The following is a 19,160-nucleotide window of genomic DNA, read 5'->3' on the forward strand; positions in this document are numbered from 1 at the left end:
CTTTCCCTTCCTTAAGCAGTTTGGGATTAAAGGATGAAAAAAATGCTGTGTGTATATGTGTGTGTGTGTGTGTGTGCAGAGAAGGAGAAGGCAAAAGATTGGAGTGGAGTCAGATAAAAAAAAAAAAACGGCTAAAAGAGCCCCCACCACACACACACACACACACATGCAATTCAAAAAAGCTGTATAAGACTTATTGTGGCTGCGGTTATCCTTTTCTACTTGTGTGTGAGTGTATTTTTGTGTTTTCGTTGTACGTGTGCAGCGTGCATAGAGGTCGGTACTATGGGGACTCGACCTACACCACACACCTGAACCATATCTGAGGCCGCCCCCTCAGCTGCTCATTCACATCTCTCGCATCCATGATAACAGATATGGAGGATACAGTCAATGTCAAAATAACAGTAGAGCTCACTTTGCTGGTTGGTCATTGTCTCAGCATTAAAGGTAAAGCGTTGTGAGATTGTGGAATTTATTGGTGAATAATGTGTGTGTGTGTGTGTGTGTGTGTGTGTGTGTGTGGGAGGGGGGTTTAGGAGGTGGTCATCAGAACTGACGTGGTTATATTTCACCTTGCCAGTTATTTTCTGCTGTGTGAGAAAACTGACTGAGTTCAGAGGACCTGATCATGACAGATACTGGCCCTTCGCACCTTAACACCTTGTCAACACTACATCACACTACTCTTCATTCCAGATGCAGCAGTAGAAAGAGCCCTTCCTTCTTCTTTTGTTATTTAATTCCTCTAAATGTATCCCAGTGAACTATGCAGTATTTCATGTCTGCTCTTAAAGTTAAAAGTACTGCTCATCAGACCAAATCCCAGCACTGACTATAACTCTTTATACACTCAACACCATGGGAATACTGCTTTCTAGTATTCTGCACCACATAAAGGGAATCCAAGACTTTCTCCAAAGGCTGATCTTTGGCTTTTAAATTTCCCAGTTACTTGTATAAGAGATTGGAAAGTAATGAAATAGACCTTTTAATTTCTATTCTTATTGATGTAATCACTGTGAAAATACCCAGCGTGGCACCTTCTCTGACTGTGATCCTTAATAAATTAATACAGCAATCATATTCAATCCATCCATCTGTCCATTTTCTTATGCTTATCCAATTAAGGGTCGCAGAGGGCCTGGAGCAAATCCCAGCTGTCAAAGGGAAAGAGGCAGGGTACAGCCTGTCACAGGGCTAACACAGAAAATCACTCACACCTACGGCCAATTCAGAATCAGCAATTAAGTTAACATGCATGTCTTTGGACTTTGGGAGGAAGCCAGAGTGTCTAAAAGGAACCCAAGAAGAGACAGGGAAAACATGCAAACACCACACAGAGAGGCTCCAGTCAGACAGTGGATTCAGACCTCGGACCTTTTTGCTGTGAGATGACAGTGCACCATCATGTACCACACAATCATAGTCAAAGAAAACACAGAATTTCCTCTTAATCTGCTTTGACAGTGTTATGTCCTTATATAACTTCATCCAAGATTTAAGAGATTTAAATTGAATTTATACATCTTAGAATCTACTGAAACAGTATCAACATGTCCTGGACTACAGTAGGAGTAATTCATTTATCTTCTGGTAATATCACTTAACAGTATGCTTGTTGATATAGGAGCCCAGAAACATAAATGAACCACGGTGATGCTAACAGTGAAAATCTGGCAATTTGGCACTAACCCACTACACTGTGACTTTTCCAACTCTTTTTTTTACGTGCAGAAATTCTCATCAGTGTCTCCACAGCTCGTTGGCAAACTGGGATTTGTTAACGAGAGTCAAAAATTCACAGAAATGTAAACTATCTCACTTGATACTCCTGGACGTTGTGTCCTTAGAATGGATTTATAAACTGATCAGTTGTACTTCTAAAATGTGTGACAGGATTTACAAGACAGGAGAGTGAAGCCAAAGCAAACATGAATGGACACTTGCCAGAGCTTGAACGCGCTGAGGTCAAGCAGTTCCTCTCTAAGCATCAGCAGGTGGAAGGAAAGGAAACAAGGGACACTTGTGACTAAGCAAGACAGGAAAGCGAGTGAAGCTGTAAACATTCGCACATCACATCATATTCACATGATTCACAGGACAGGGTTGTGTTACATGATATCATTTATGCTAATTTATGATCTCGCACATCAGCAGCTTGAATATATTTTACATCTCTACAAAACAGATACACATTCTAAACATCAACTTGGACACTGTTTATCATTATGTCATTAGGTTTATTCTATGGTGATGTTTATTGTACTCATCACGGCATCTTATATGAAAAAGTTGCATGGTCTCTGTGGCCAAGGGATTTGACAGACATAAGGCCCTCATTGGAGAACTGCCAATGTACATCACTTCTATGCTACACTAGTGCTATGGGTGATATTAAACTTGGTCCAGTGAGTTTTACTGCACGTTCATACTGCACTTAGATGACTGGTGGTTAGTTTTTCTTTTTCTCCAACCACCCCGATTTCTACACAGTGCACCCTAACAATGAATTCCTCGATAAATTTGTTTTTGCAAATTATTTAGCTTCTGTTTTCAATTGCTTTAATTAATTTGCTTCTTGTATCTTCTTTAATCTTGAATCCTAAATTAATTGTATTTTTATGTTGTTTTTCATATTTTCTTTAATTTTATTGTTTGCAACCTTTTAAATGGTATGATGTAAGCTGATCAGCTATATCAAGAAGAGTTGTTAAAGCTAGGGTAAAGACAAAAGCGACAATAAGTGAGCAGCAGTATTCAGCTCTCTGTCACCATTATGACTATAAATAGTTTTGGTTTACCCACTTTTCTGTCTGTGGATGAGCAATAGCAGTGAAAAAGTTCAGTTCTGCCTATAGAGTTCACTAAAGTCTAGCTGAACAGCTGTTGCAAATACACCAAGATATCAAGTGTTTTTTCTGCATAAAGTTATACAATGCACACTCATGATAATGCACTGGTGAGGCTAAATCTTTTTAGATTTAAACCACAGAACTGTTCATTTGCTGTGGAGAGGCAAAGAAAAGCAAGCTACAATACAATATCAGAGATTATGCCTACTGACTAAATTCCTTTCACATGCACACATCGAAAGACAACTGTCTACACCAACTGTGATGTAAATCTTGGTAATTCACCAAGGGATGCCACAGCAAAGATGAATGCAGGGTCAGAGACTGGAGAATGAGTGAGTCCCTGGAGAGATTCAGATATCACAGCTCTGTAACTCTTCACCACTGCAGAGAGAGGAAGAGCGAAGTGGCAAACAGCCGAAAGGTGGACTCGACCTTCCTCTGGCAAATCTTAATCAGCACGCACACACACAGACACACACACAGACATTCATATAGACACAAAAGCACGAACCTACACAAGAGCCATGACGAAAAAACACCTAGCTGGGGTGTTGGCTTTAAAGTAGCCAGTGAGTAATCTGTTGCCATGACGCCACCTCTCACACTGCTGCCAATGCCACGGCAACAGCTCATTAGGAAAGTGTTTGAGCAGCAGACAAACTTTGCATAAAATGTTTCATCAAATGAATGCAGATACATTCTGTTGCACACACTACAACACAAACATGCACAAAGCCGCTGAGAGGTTTTCCTTCTGTATGATGGTGTGACAGCACTTGAGACTGGGGAAGGATGCAGCAGCAGCAGCTGACTGCAGCTCTTGACAGATCCCAGCTCAGACTGATGCTCTGGAGGCACGAGTATAACCAAAAACTTTTCCGAAAGTTTTCCTACAGAAGGCACAGTGTGGAAACTAAACAACAATACGAACCCTGATGGCTGGGTCAGATGTGTTTTAATACATCTGCCCCAGCCATGTATTAAAATACATCTGTCCCACTGCACCAGCGTAGGCTGAATTGCTCATAATTCAGCCTACACTGTTTTCCCTGTTAAAGTACTGGCGGATAAGTTTGACAAAGTTAAATTGTTGTTTTACAGTTTCTAACTCTAAGAAATGAATGAATGAATTAATGTCTGGCTCTCTTCCACATTGTGTCTTTGGTCCTGTCTTTCTCTGAACACCCCCAACCAGTCACGGCAGATGGCTGCTCCTCCCTGAGCCTGGTTCTGAGCCGGAGGTTTCTTCCTGTTAAAAGGGAGTTTTTTCTCTCATTATCGGCAAGTGCTTGGTCAAAGGGGGTCTTTTAACTGTTGGGGTTTTCTCTCTATTATTGTAGAATACAAGCTTTGAAGCTTAATACTGTTAACTGTTTGGCTGCCATCACACTATTTTAATGCTCTGATGGTGATCTAGATAATGAGCTTTTAGTTTATGCTCCTGTCCATGTATTTGTAGTTAAATTGTACAATTACAGAAATGTTGTAGTTTTTTTCCCACCATATTAAATCTAGCCAGAGGTCTACAGGAGTCTTGGTCCTTTTCGTTGACCAGTATTAAACCTTAGTATAAGTTGCCAGATTCCATATTACACGTCCACTCCAATCAAAGTTGAATGAACTGAAATAAATAAACCTTCTAAATTAACATTTTGATCTTAAACATTTACATTCCCATAAGTCCCTGCACCTACCTAGCTTTCTGTTGATATTATTGTCTTCAAAGGCATCACCATTTACACCATTTATAGTATTCAGGACTACTCTTAAAGAATTCATGTACAAGCTTACCTGGATTTTTACAGAAATATGTTAAAGTCCAGTCGAAGCACCTTAGAAATAAAAGGACAAAACTTTCCCAGATATGTAGTTTTCTAAAACACTGATAAAAATCAAAGTGAAAATAGTTTAAATTATTTTTTGAGGGTTTTAAATAAAACCTAGGAGAAAGTCTGCTGTAAAAATATGCATATCAAAAGTTTTAAAACAGCAAGACTTCAGAGCACAAAAATGGCACGGTGTATTGTATTGCACAAGATGGCATAGCTGGCACATCGGGCATGTCTCCGTGTTTCAGAATATCACATTCAGCGTGCAAATAGGTGTCAAATCCCTCCAAGTTTCCCAACTTTCTCTCCTCCTCCTCCGTGGCCTAAACCCAGAATAGCATCCATTCATGTATCAGAGTTTTCTTCATCAAAGCAAAACAAAACCTGTGCCAGAAAAGGGGACAAAAGAAAGAGAGGAAGGATAAGAGGGGAATACTTCCTCTGCTCGGTTGAAAGGAGAAGCACAAAGAGTTTTTGTTGCGCATCAGTAGAGTCTGTCTCTTGCACGCGTGCCGTAACAAGCATAAGGCAAGTCAAGCATGCACAGCAGTCATAGAAAAAGAGAGAGTTCATAATCAGTGTATGACAGATATCTATCTCTATTATATTCACAAACAATGGAAGTTGAAAACGTGCTACTAACCACATGAACCAGTGAAAGGCTCTGTTGGTGACAGTGTACCCACATTTCTAAACGAATATGCAATTTGCTTTACTGCGAGACATTAATCATTCTTTGCAGAGTGATTGAGGCATAGTGGTGAAAAGGAAGGAGGAGGAGGGAGGAAGAGGAGGTGGAGAGAAGGCCATATCTCAGACCTAGAAAAGAGCCATCAGCACTGAAATCAATACTCAGGCAAGGACATGTGGAGACCGCAGAGTGAGCTATTTGAGCTGAAGGCAATCCTTCACTGGAAATATCCAAACACTGCATGAATGCCGAGTCCCTACCTGGTACATGTAGGTGTTAAAGTGGGTCCCATTCTGAAGGTGGATCTTGACTGTAGGGTTCATGGTGAATGCTAAACATATCAGAGCCTTCAAATGGACACCCCTTAAAATGAGAGACAGGAAGAGGATGAGGAGTAGTAGGTAAAGGGGGTGAGGATGGTGGAACGGAGGGATAATTCCTCAGAATCCTGGTCCACAAAGAGTGCAGCAGGGCTAAATAAAACTCCTGTACTGCTCCCTCTGCCAGTCGCTCGGACAACAGCACTCCACTAGTCAGTCTGATATTATTACAGCCTGGGATGAGACACGGCAGGAAAGAAGAATACAAAAACAGGGAGCGGGAGAGCAATAGAAAAAGTGAGGGTAGAGAGATGGATAAACAGGGGCAGGCTGAGGAAAAGAAAGTATGATATTTGGTCAGCGATAAAGACAGAATGAGACAAGAAAGATGAAGGAGGGAGGAGAGAGAGCAGCTCGTAGCGCATCAGCTGACAGAGGAAGGAAGGGGCAGGGTTTAGACGAGGACTTGGGGCTCTGGCCACCTGTTCTGTTGTGCTTACTCACACACATATACACATGCACGCAGACATGAAAGTTCTGGCACTTAGTGCAGAGGGAGTTTTTAAATCACATTTGGCTGTAATGCTGAGAATTAGCATGAAATTAAACGCTCTATTTCCTCCTAATAAAAAAAAACTCCAGTCACTGCTTACTCAACACAAATTCAACAGACCCATTTTCCTCCAGCGTGACATTGCGTGTGCCGAATCTTTCTATTTATAAATGATAGCCTGCTTTGTCCCTTCTCTCCCGGTATAATAGCACAGTGCATGCACTTGGCTGGTCTGAAAGCCCCTCTGGTGATTTATACAGATTGTTAAATCTGCTTTATGATCACAAAGCTAGTTTGTTTTTATTTTTCTGTGGATAAACTAAGTCGTGATAATAATTTTACAATTCCAATAATCACTAAAACTTACCAAATTAAACAGATCACGTGACCCCTAATTAGTGGAGCCACATGATTCTTGGCAGTTGAACACAGCTAACAGCTTGGGACGCTATGGTTACGACTATACCACTATTACTGGAAATGTTCACAGTGCCAATATGAAGATGTCACGTCAAAACACAATTCACTGTGTAGAAAACATAGACATAACCAGCATCAATTGGTTTGTAAAGACCAGTTTTGAAGCATAGCTGCAGTAAGGTTAGGAAATACTATTATGTAATTTATTCCTAAACTCATTTCCCTCCTTTATTACTGCTTGAGGGTCCGTCTGCCTTCAGCTTTGTATTTAATAGATGAAACGCACGCTGTAATGGCTTGAGATCAGGGGACTGACCTTGACACTGAGGATTTAAAAGCTAGAGTACAACTGATCTCCAGTCAGTTTTGCAGCATTTTGAAGGATCTCTCATTCACACTTTCTGCCATATTATCAATAACAGTGCCACTGCCATGTTTGACAGATGATGTGAGTGTAACCACTGGTTTGTGCCTTTTTTTTTAAAGTTCTCTGTATTTCCATTCATGAACACATGATGATAGCATACAATAGTATGGCTACCTCCTCAAGAGTATTCTTGACTTGGTCTGATATTGTGAAGTTTTTCTTATGCATGGAAATAATTCATGCACTCTTCTGTGGTTTTTCAGGGCTTTTGTTGTGAATTTCTTCTTCTTAAGAATGAACCAGTTTGTTGATTGGGCAATGTTGGTGGTTTTGAGTGTAATGGTCTTACTCATTTGCACTGACATCTAACCCTGAAATGTTATAAAATACATATTCAAGGCTTTGAATCAACTTATTACATCTGCTTCATTTGTCATTAAATACCAAGGAAACAGGCCTCACCTGGCCATGAAACTGCTTGTTAGTCAACTCTCCGATTATTTTTTGAACCTCTGGAAATGGTGGATTTTGTATGAAAGAAGATGTAATTCTTACAAAACTTATTCAAAACTTGTGTAGAAGATTTTTTTATGATATTTTTTAGACAAATAATATGGCTTACTATACTAAGACTGTCCCCATTTAGGGGTGAGTGAAATCTTACTTTTTCACATAGAGCTAGCTAGAGTTTTCAGGATAGTTTTTTTTTCCATTGATAAATGAAATTATCATTTAAAAACTGCATTTCTGTATTTACTTGGGTTGTCTGATGATTTTAAAAAAAGAAGAAATCAGGAACTGGGTAAATACTTTTTTCACAGAAATGTATGTACATTAAGCATCTGTGAATAATGTTTTTTTTTTTCTTCTTTAGCTTTTATTATGACAGTTAATTCTGGAGAGGAAAGGTGGGAGAGTGAGCAAGAGGAAGGCATGCAGCAAATGGCCCTGAGCTGTAATAACCCTGCAGCGCATGGGTTGCCTGCTCAACCCAGCGAGCTATAACAGCGCCCCAGAGTAACATGTTTAAGCTTATCGAACCATTAAATTCATATCTTAACATTTATGTATGCATCTGTATTGCTTTGTAAACAGGTAAGCTACAAGAATATTCACTGCTACTGTGGACTGGAGTCAGTTTCTTTGTATATAGAAAAATAAACTGCCCACTTAAGGTAATTCTATTTCAAATTATACAGTCATTCACAATTGCTAAAACTGGTTCACACAAGCATTGCAGCTGAGTGGTACTATGGTTACGTTGTATGTAATGACTATTTAGTTACAACTCCTGTTGCTATTTTCATTTAAATTTCATTACTCTTTGTGTGCTCATTAATTCTCATCTTCTCCTCTTGTTCTTCATCTCTCACATTCATGTTTAGTCACTAAAAATGTATAATAAAACTCATTTAAAATCCCAATCCCTGGGAGTGGCATTGCATAAATGTAGAAGAAGATGTGAAAATGGTTCCTGTCTACAGGTCTACTTGCTTGCACCTGGTTGTCAAGGAAACAGGGGTTTGCAGAAGAGAAAGAGAGAACAGAAGATGACTCAGTGAGACAGACAAGTCTCCACACATCAAAACATCCTTTAATGATTTTTGGTGACTTCCGACGGTAACTGACAAGAGCTTACTGCAGGCTTGTGCCTCAGCCTCTTTGAGTAGCCAAACGCAGCGGACACCACTGGTGGCCGGGTGAGTGACGTGGAGAGGCAGAGACCCCTACTGGCATCACAAGGTATTCAGACAAACTAGTAGCAAACCAAACACGTACAAACTTTCACACAGAAACAGGTCAAATGGGTATTTCAGGATTCCATAAACAGCTTTGGAGCAGCCAAAAGTTTTCAAAGAGGGAAAAAAAGTTACCATGTGCACATGTAGTTCTTTTGCAGAAGTGAGAAGAAGGAGATGCAGGAAAACAAGAGTTCCAACCACCAGTAAAATATGCTGCATGTTGATAACTACTCCTTGACATCAGTGGGAGCCGGTATTGGCAGAACCTGGGATTTATTGTCAGAGACAAAAACACAGAAACAACTCGACACACAAACATCAGCAAGCAGCACAGTCAAAAACACTCGAAACCCAACACATTTGAAAGCATATTTTCTGCAGCAGAATCCACAGAAGTGCTAGACCTCTGACTTTTTTTTTTATCTGACAGCCTCTCACAGCTTTTTCTCTCCTTCGTTTCTTCTCCTTCACCCTTTCTCGTTTTGCGGCTGTCTAACTGCACCTGATTGCTTCTTTCACACTCAATCCACTCTAGCTTCTCTCTGCACAGGATCTCATCCTCTTTTTTTTCTTCTACACTTCTTCTCTCTTTCTCTCCTCTTTCCAGTCTTCCCTGTTTTTTCCCCCCTCAACCGTAGCTAATCTCAGCTGAAACTTCCCTCGATGGAGAGCGGCCATTTTACACCCTAACATTCAGTAACATGGAGCAGAAGGCACCCTCTCTATGCACAATCATGAATAACAAATGAACACATGTATTATCTATACAAAGGTTATGGGTTTGGTGTGTAGGGTGGATTTAAGCCTTCCCACTGTATACAGACACCAAACAAAGAACATTACAATGATAGTTGTCGTTTCGTCCACAAGTCTCACAAAACAATGGTAAATTCAGACTTAGCCTTTATTTTGTTACTGCAATCAATTCCAATTAAAATGTCAATTTATACCACTAATAAAGCACATGATAACAAAGCATTAACAAACACATGGAAAGACTTGTGCAAACCAAGCAAAGCATTAAACATAATATAATACAACTGCGTTCTGGTGCCTAGCAAAATATACTTGTTTGTTGACAGTTAAATGACATGATCAGTACCACTCTCATACTGGTTTATGCCAGCAGCTGGCACATTTAGCTTGCCCTAAAAACAGGAAAACAACAAAGCTTCCTGGGCAATGCTCAAAACAATTAAAGGAACACTTTTTAATCAGAGTATTGCATCAAGTCAGTTCAACTTCTGCAATATTGCTCTGGTTATTTAAGTAGCAGATGGGGTTGTTTATCAGTTTTAGCTGCTTTGGTGTTAATTACATTAACTAGAGGGGCAACAATGAGAAAACCACTAAAACAGGAATGGTTTTACAAGTGGAGGCCACTGACATCCCCCCCCATCATCTTTTCTGACTGTTTATTCTCTCTAGTTTTGCATTTGGTTATGCAAAGTGTCACTACTGATAGCAAAACTGTCATGATCCTGGGCCATGTTGGCCCAGCATTCTTAGTTTTCATGTGTTTTGTATTTTGTTCTTTATTTATGCCGAGGTCCTGGTGGTTCTGTTAAGATGTCCCTGTGTGCCCTTCTGTGTATCTGTGAGCCCTCGTTTCCCCTCCTTGTGTTTCATTCAATGTTTTCCCCAGCCCGTTATGTCTGTTCTCCCTCTCTCCTCCTGTCTGCACCTCTGTGTACTTCCTGTTTTACTTTGACAGTCTCCCGTCAGTGTTGTGTTTACTCCTGCCGTGTCTCGTTATGATTATCTGTATCAGCTGTGTTCCCCGTGTGCTCCCACTTCCCTCGTTAACCCTCCGTGTATTTATGTGCATGTCTCCTCCCCGAACCTGTGTGCCTTTCTGTGTTCCCTCGGTCCTCAGTTAGTATTCTCCCAGCACAATCTCAAGCACATGGAGGAGATTCCAGCAAACAGGCAGTTACTCTAGCAGAGCTGGACAGGGCCGTGGAAGTTCCTTAATCCATCAGTAGGACCATTGTGCAAGGATGAGCTTTGCCAGAGCACTGCAAAATGACCTCCAGCAGGTCACTGACGTGAATGTCTCTAACAAAACAATCAAAAACAGGGCTCCTGGGCACTGTGGAGCCCAACTGGAATTTGCCATAGAATACCAAAGTTGTCATGTCCAACACTAGCTCTCTGTGATTTTCACAGATGAGAGCAGGTTCACCCTGAGCACATATGAAAAGGGTCTGGAGAAGCCGTGGACAACATTCAGTTGCCTATTACATTGTGCAGCCCGATCAGTTTGGTGATGGGTCAGTGGGTGATGGGTCATCTCTTCAACAGGCTATGCAACGGCACCCTGACTGCCATGAAATTTCCCCTTGTGGGACTAATAAAGGTATATCAATTCAATTCAATTAGTTATTAGTATGAAATCCTTGGACTCATTGTCAGACCCTATGCTGGTCCTGTGAGAGTATGCAGGCATTTCCTGGAGGATGAAGGAATTGATGCCATTGATTGGCTCCCACAATCATCTGACCTAAATCTGCAACATTATATTTTGGTCCATTTGACGCCACCAAGTTGGACCTCAGACTGTTCAGGAGCTGGTCCCGCAGAACACCATCCATCATCTGTTTGGTACAAACTACACAGTATCATTTTGTGTTGCTGCAATGAAATCTTGGCAAAATGAACTAGGCTGCTGCATCATTGGTTTTTGAGTTGTTTTTGAATTCAGCCTTCTGCAGGGTGATTGTTTTAATTTCCACCAAATGAGGCATTGCCCTTTTGTTCCTAACACATTACCTGGTCCACATCAGTACAGATATCCAGCATGATGTTTTTTTCCCATTGAGAGCTCATGTGTTTTCTAAGTGTTCCTTTAAATTTTTGAGCAATATGTAAAAATGTGAGCTTTCTGTTTTTAACCACAAAAGCACCAATCCAATATGATCAGTTGGATATCTGTCCAACAAACTGAAACAATCAGATGGAGTAACCCTGTCTGTCTCCTACAGAAAATACATTTGTACACAGTAAACTTGAAACAGCAAACATTTTTCTGGGTCATAACAGCTTAACGCAGGATGCTGTTATATCATTTCAGGCAGAAATTAAGCACTTGTATTCACACTGCTCTTCCCCATTTGTTATACAGATATCAGGCACAAAGTCACTCTGGGAAGATTCATCCATCCTTTTTCATCACCACCTTCCTCATCACCTCATTCTCTTCCTCCTCCTCCTCCTCTCCTCATTTTTTCTGCCACCTCCTCTCTTCTGCCTCTGTTTAAAGCACTTGTGTCAGCTCTGTCTCGCTCTCCTGCTGTCCTCATCATTCAGTCATAGTGCGTGGCTTGAGTCTTTCCATCTTCACCTTCACCCTGCCCCCCTTAATCTCTTGGCTTGCCCAGAAGGAAGCCTCTTACTTACACAATGCACAATATCACTGCAAACAACGGACACGGGTTGTAAATACATCTACACAGATTCTGCATAGAGTACATTACTTGCCAGTCTGTCCCGCAAAGGGAAAGGACAATTTACATCACAATTTTATCACATTTATAAAACAAAAATTAACATTAACCCTATTTTTTAAATTCAAATTCTAAAGAAAGTAATTCCTAACTAGCCAGTGCGTTACACTAAGACTGACTGATTATTTTTATTTATGCACTCCTACTATACACTGAGTCTTTTCCTGAAAAACACACAAACTAGCACACTGATACTCCAGAGACCACACACACACACACACACACACACACACACACACACACACACACAATCTGTCCCAGCTGCTCTGTTTTTGCAGATGAAAGTGTATAACGGTTCTAGAGGAAAGCATCAAACACAGCTGTATTAATATTAATCTTCATACTCAGAGTAAATAAACTGCTCCAGAGGAGTGTCCGGCATAATTTTAAATAATCTGTGCTCTTCCCAGTGGTTCATGTAGTTAAAAATCTCAAGGAGTAATGAGTAGTGTGTGTGTTTGTGCATGTTTGTGGAGTTCACGAAGGCTGCTCTTGCCCTTCACAGAGTGCAAACTGCAGTGGCAGGATGTAACTCTACACCGGTGAGAGAATGTGTGTGTGTGCGCGCGTGTGTGTGTAAGTTTACGATAACTGTAACTATAATGACAGAGCCACAACAAGCACCTCTCATGGTGCCTGAAAGTGAGGCATCACACTGCTGTCCCGTCCTTCTCACACAGCCTCCGTCCTTGAAAGCACATGGATGGGAGCATAGACTGTGGGGCTCGTGTTGGCAACGAGCCGGCATTATGGCTGTAAAATCACACTGCAACATTTTTCATGTTCTTTCGAATTTTAGTGACATTTATGCAAACTAGCTTGTTGCTTTGTTTGCATATTTAAAATGTAACAATTTCAAGCAGCTCGTAATCCACACAATAATTGCTTTAATGTCAAGCGGAATTTCATGGTGACAGCTTTATCCCGAAAATTGTGTTTTGAGAGAGTTTGCAGTTTTACAATACAGTATATTCAAGGGCAGTTTGGCTTACAGCAGTTTGTCTGCTATAAGGCTTCAACCAGCATTTCCACATTATAATATGTATCTATATTATCTGTATTTATACTTTATTTAAAGTATATTTTTACTGTGAGTTTTGTTCATTCATCAGAGCCTATTAATTCAAACATTTTATTCCAAAAGACATGGTGAAAAGAAAATCTCTTTCTGAGTGTCGTCAGAATTTCATGATTTATGGTTTGATGACAAGATCATGTTAAGTGAGGGCTTAAAATGAAGAAGTATTGTCCAACAATGGCTCTAGTGTAATCCACTAATGACATGTAAGAATAAAGAGACACATAGCTGCAAGATAGGTGGAATTATACTATATCTGGCCATTTATTTCTTCATTTTGTGCATTTTGCCTGACTGATAAATCGATCTGTCAGACCAATACCGATATTTAGTGATTTAAGAATTGGACATTCTGATATCTTGGTACTTTCTCTTTCACACATGTGAAACATAAATAATTTTTGCTAACATTTGTTATAGTTGTTGTCTTTGTTCCAAACACCTTGAGGGAAGCTGCGGTGTGCCCTCTGGAGGATAAACTATGCAACATCAACACGCATAACATTGTTTCATCGTTTTTAACTGTCATTGTCTTCTGTTATGAATGCTGATAAATCAGAAAATAGCTCATATCCAAGGATAATATTAGCCTGCTAACAAATTGGTAGGGCTTGAGTTTGCAAATATCTGAGTGGGTATCTTATAAGCATCCAGTATAACACTGTTTGATATTAAAGTGTGCTCCGGCTAAATTGTATGTTAGAGACTGAATTCCTCAGAGGATGTTATTCCTGGTTCACAGAGCTCTGGACTGCAGGACATGAAAGGCTCTGCCACCAGCTTAGGAATGTGAACACACACACACACACACACACACACACACACACACACACACACACACACACACACACACACAGACAGCTCTTTAAAAAATGATTCGTCTCTAATCTGCTCTGTATTATGATGGCCATGGTATGAAGCATTACAGAATTGTGCGTATGTGTGTGTTTGTGCGCACATCTATCACAGGACTCTGGATGATTTATTTATGAAATGTGATTTTTCTTTCTGGAGCTCTTCAGCCTTGTAACGCAAGCTCACGTGCTCATTCACTCAGTCACTTACTCAAACACACACGCATGCATGGACACACACACAGAGTGGTCACTCTCAATCATACTTTACTGTTACATTGATCTACAGTATTTGCGCTACCAAAAAATGATTGTTTATTTTGGGATATGAGGATTTAAATCCTGTGTGTGTGTGTGTGTAATTTTTAGTGTGTTTCTTCCTGCATTTGTGCCTATATTGTGTTTATGTCTGAAGTTACTATAACTTTCTTTCTTTTTCGCCCGCTTGTTTAATCCCACACAAAGTACCATTCCCTTTCCTTATGACTCACACTGTGACAGCTCATTCCCACTGAACAGCCGATGCTTTTTATGTCACAGTGTGTGTGTGTGTGTGTGTGTGTGTGCACATTCAGATATTTTAAATTAACAGTTATACTGAATTGCATCAGAGTCCTTAAAACTTTAGTTGAATAATCTTTTTAATTATGTATTGCAATGCCTTTTTGATTGTAGCTCTATGAAACAGAGTCTTCAAAAGTGGTGGGTGGAAAAATGGAGGAGAAAGAAAATATTCATGGGAGTGGGTGTGGCACAGATTGCGTGAGTAACTTCTCTGCCACTTCTTTGCTCTCTGTGTGTGTATGTGTGTGAAGTGAAGCCAGTCACACTGAGTGACTGAGTGAGCTCATCTGTTCTGGGGGCCTATAAATATTGTAGATGCCATGCGCCTGCAGTAGACCTTCTCGGCAAGCTACTGTATGATGTCATCCTGGCACACCTCTAACTAATACACACACACACACACACAGCTGTGCTGCCAAGTCCTAACATCCATGGCAAAGCTAGGGTGTGGTACGTAGGTAGACAGGGATGCAGAGCCCATGGATGTTGAATAAATCAAAGAAAGCTCAAACTATAGCCTTTCTTTGCTCGTTTTTCATCTTTCATCTTCAGTTAAAGTTAATATTAGTTTTATTTATATAGCACCATTTCAGAACCACTCATCTGCAGAGACTCTACAGTATTAAAGAGAAAGAGTCCCAGTGATCACGTGAAGCTCCAATGAGCAATCACTTGGCAATGGTGAGAGGGATGAATTCTCTTTTTTTTAAAAAAGAAGGCACCTCCAGCAGTACCAGGCTAATCAGTTAACTTGTGTACCCACCATCACTTTCTGATCTGTACTAACTAATCCAGCCAGTGTTGATTTCTTTTGAAATTACCCCATGCACAGAAGGCAATAATTGTTTGTGTATGCTGTGCATGAGTGTGATGTCACTAGACACCTAAAGTACTGGCAAGTGCAGACTCTGTGAGGGCAGTTCATCACTAACACCATCTTCTTATACAAGCTTCCAATATTTGTAGTTGTATACACTCACTTAACATCTGACTGAGTACTTCTACACAAAGAACTGGCCACATTTTAAAGGTACAGTGTTTAAAATCTCACCACTAGATATCAGCAGATTGTAGACTGCAGTCAACTGAGCTCTTTTTTTTATTAATCCAAATGAGTGGGTGTAAAACTTTGTGAAAGGAGTCCAATACGAGTCGATGAGTCAGTGAAGCTCACTTCTGTTCGATGACAGCGATACAGAGGTGAGTTCATGAGGATATCCTGAACTTCTCTGTCAGTAAGTGCTGCTGTTGGCTAGTGTTAATGCTGTTAGCTGCTGTTAGCTGCTGTTAATGAAGTGTTTGAAATGGACCTAGCATTGCTGGACTCAGACACTTAGCAAACAAACTCATACAATGTGAGAATGTCCAAACATAAGCTGTCATAATGTTAGCTTATAACCAACTGTTCTTGTTGTTAGCCTTCTCATTGTCAGCTGTCTGGCAACGGGAAGATGGCATGTCTAATCTGCTGACTATAAGTAATTGCTACAATATCGAGAATAAATCAATAAGTATGTTTATGCACATTTGCATGTGTTAGAGCCCTGACTTCAGTTCAGGAGATGAAGCTTGAGGTGAGGAGGAAGAGGATGACATTTTATCCAAATGCCGGTCATGTTGTCTCCTTAGCGTTTTTGCTTCTTTGTGAAGAGAAATCCTTCTATACAGGTATGATCCTTTATATTTTGAGTCTGAAGGTGCAGACATTAATTAGAATTTGCCTTGAGCACAGTCTGAATGAATACCTATTAGGTGATTACTGTGTGCAAGTTTGAGTCTGACCTATCCTGTGTCAAGTTTCGCGATTCTTAGAGCTTCATTGCATCTCTTTCCATACTATATATGAGATAAAGTATCTACAATCGGTTCTTCCCGGTTGTTCTTCCCTGGCCAAGCATTTACCTTCCTTTCACAGTGAACAGAGGATTCCCCCACACAGTCCTTCAGCCAAACCCACTAACACACTGAGCTACTCTGCTTTGGCAGTCGATCATCGGCAGCAATCAAGGTTTAGGCTACACACGCCAGAGAATAAACATGCACACACACACATACACACAAAAAACCTTCACACATTAAAGACACAGACACAACAGATTGTTGATCTTGTGCAGGAGGAATTCTGTTTGTACATCATACCACTCAGATGAGAAAATATGCACGCATACACATACAGTGCAGAGGGTGTGAGGAAGTAAACACCATAGCCCCTCCTCCGTATTTCCCCGGAGATTTTATTTGCAGGGCTTTGAAAGAAGAGGAGGAAAAAGAAAAACCCTGAGCCTGCACGTGGACATAAGCACCCATGTAGAGTCCAACTGACCTGACGACTGACAGATAGAGATGTTCATGGACAGAAAGCAAGACTGAAGCCTCTATATCAGGAATGCTATATTGTACGTGTAGCAGTATGTGGGTGACTGTGGGACTCTTTGGCACCGTGTCGTTAGGGTGAGGGGAAAACTGGAGGGACGGACGTATATTCCGTTGGGTCAGCATTAAACAAATGCCAGCTAGATGTGGTGTATTCCCACTGGGTAGTTGTGCAGAGTCTATATGTTTGCGTATGTGTGTAAATCTGCATACGTGAACATATGTGTGTGATAACAGTGATGCACTGCAGGGGTGATCAGGAAGGGGAGGAGAAGGGATTTTTTTCACTGCCAAAAATGACAGGAATAAAAATAACTTGAACAAGATGACTAGGATAAAATAAACATGCTGACCTGGAGCACACACATTTAGCTGATCCTGCAGTTTTAACAAATGCTACAGTATCAGTCAACTCAAAAGGTTTTTCCACTTGTATTATTTGCAAATTCCTGGCTACAAGTAGTAATGATTAGCTATAAATAAAGAATAATGCCACAGCCTTAAAAAGAATTCCCTAGAGTGTGCTGGGTCAAATTCTCTAAATCTAACAGCCTGGAAGGATTAACAAATTAATAAATAAATAAAAGTGGGAATATTACATAAATTGAACAGATGAATTAAAATGGTAAAATGCCTTGAACTCTTATAGAGTAACTTTAAGAGTAGGAACTATAGAAGCTATGGAAATGGTATAAAGAGATAGAAGAAAAGCGGCCAACACAAAAAAAAATGTTTCTGAAGACATACAGCAGGGGAAAAAAGTACTGCAAAAAAGAATGTTTTCTTTGTCTTTTTCCTTACGCTGTGTGGGAATGCTACGATGCACCCACTGCCCTGGCAGAAAGTCTACAGTCAATCTGGACCAATTAGAGCACAGATATGTGGGTGCGAGAGTGTGTGTTTGTGCGTGTGTTTGAGTGTGTTCGCCCTCCAGGGTGCTCCAACCCCCCATAACACAGCTCACGCAAGATAACAGGGAGAAGAGAAGAGAAGAGAAGAGAAGAGAAGAGAAGAGAAGAGAAGAGAAGAGAAGAGAAGAGATTTTGTCATTCGGGACACAAGATGCTGGCTGAGAGCGAGCTGAGAGAATAAGATACAGAGAGAGGAAACACAGGATCAGATGGAGAAGGCAAAAAATGAACCGGTCACAATGACAAAAGGATGTGACTGAAACTGGAGAAGTAGAAGGGTGGAGAGGAATATCCAAGGATAGCAGCAGAAGGGGGGGGGGCATTGCCTAATGCAGGCTACAGAGCTTTACATGATCTTTATGTAACTCAGCTACAGGCACTTCCTCTCTGTCTCAGTGTTTCTCCACCTCTCATTCACACTTGCCCTCATTGCCATGCTCTCTGTCTCATTTACAAGAGGACTGCTTCAAAATTTAAACGCCTTTCCGTGGAGTGATTTTAGTCACCTTCAGTAAACTTGAGCTGGGCAGATGAGTGTGTACGCCTACTGCACTCACTACAGCACCATTTTACACAGGGCTTGCAATTAAAATGGGAAATTATATTCTTACGGTACCCTGCGATGATGTAAGGGGTATTAGCTCACCCTTTACACCTGGAAATCGCAAGATTATAAAGTCATAATGTTTTTCTAAGGTAATGCTCATCAGTGTTTGTTATGCTGCACTTGTCCACCTAATTCCAGAAATAACATGCTGTTGTGGTGTCATATTACGGATGGAAACTGTCCCCATTACATACTGTAGACTGCAAGCTAACAGTGAACATATGAATCATTCTAAACTGCTAAAAGTGTAGGGGGATAACGCTTAATGGTAGGTGACTGTTTTAGGAGTGACTTATAGATTTGTGAAGTAGGAGGATTTACCACTGACGTTAACTAAGGACAGCACAGTTCTACTCAAATAAGGGTTCAGTTTTGCATACATTTGGAAAAATGTGACTGGGATTTTTTGTTTTTAAAACAACAAAGCATTCTGAATCTGCTAAAGCTCTGACTGACTTCTTATCCTCGAGAAACAGCAGCTAGGGCT

At 40.6% G+C, this 19,160-nt stretch overlaps 1 protein-coding gene across 7 annotated transcripts in view; it reads right to left on the bottom strand.

Moving 5' to 3' along the window:
- ppfia4 (PTPRF interacting protein alpha 4) overlaps nucleotides 1–19,160 on the bottom strand; it is a 64,821-nt gene that overhangs the window by 27,003 nt on the left and 18,658 nt on the right. The window contains exon 1 of one of the 7 annotated variants that reach the window (XM_024802439.2): nucleotides 5,639–6,056. The exons of the other annotated variants lie outside the window; for them this stretch is intronic. Within the exon in view, the coding sequence (XP_024658207.1) occupies nucleotides 5,639–5,701 (63 nt within the window). The 5' untranslated portion in view covers nucleotides 5,702–6,056. Of the gene's footprint in view, nucleotides 1–5,638; nucleotides 6,057–19,160 lie in introns of those variants that run through there. 7 annotated transcript variants of the gene reach the window in all.

The sequence above is a fragment of the Maylandia zebra genome, linkage group LG5 (assembly GCF_041146795.1).
Source record: "Maylandia zebra isolate NMK-2024a linkage group LG5, Mzebra_GT3a, whole genome shotgun sequence".
NCBI classification, from domain to species: Eukaryota; Metazoa; Chordata; class Actinopteri; order Cichliformes; family Cichlidae; genus Maylandia; species Maylandia zebra.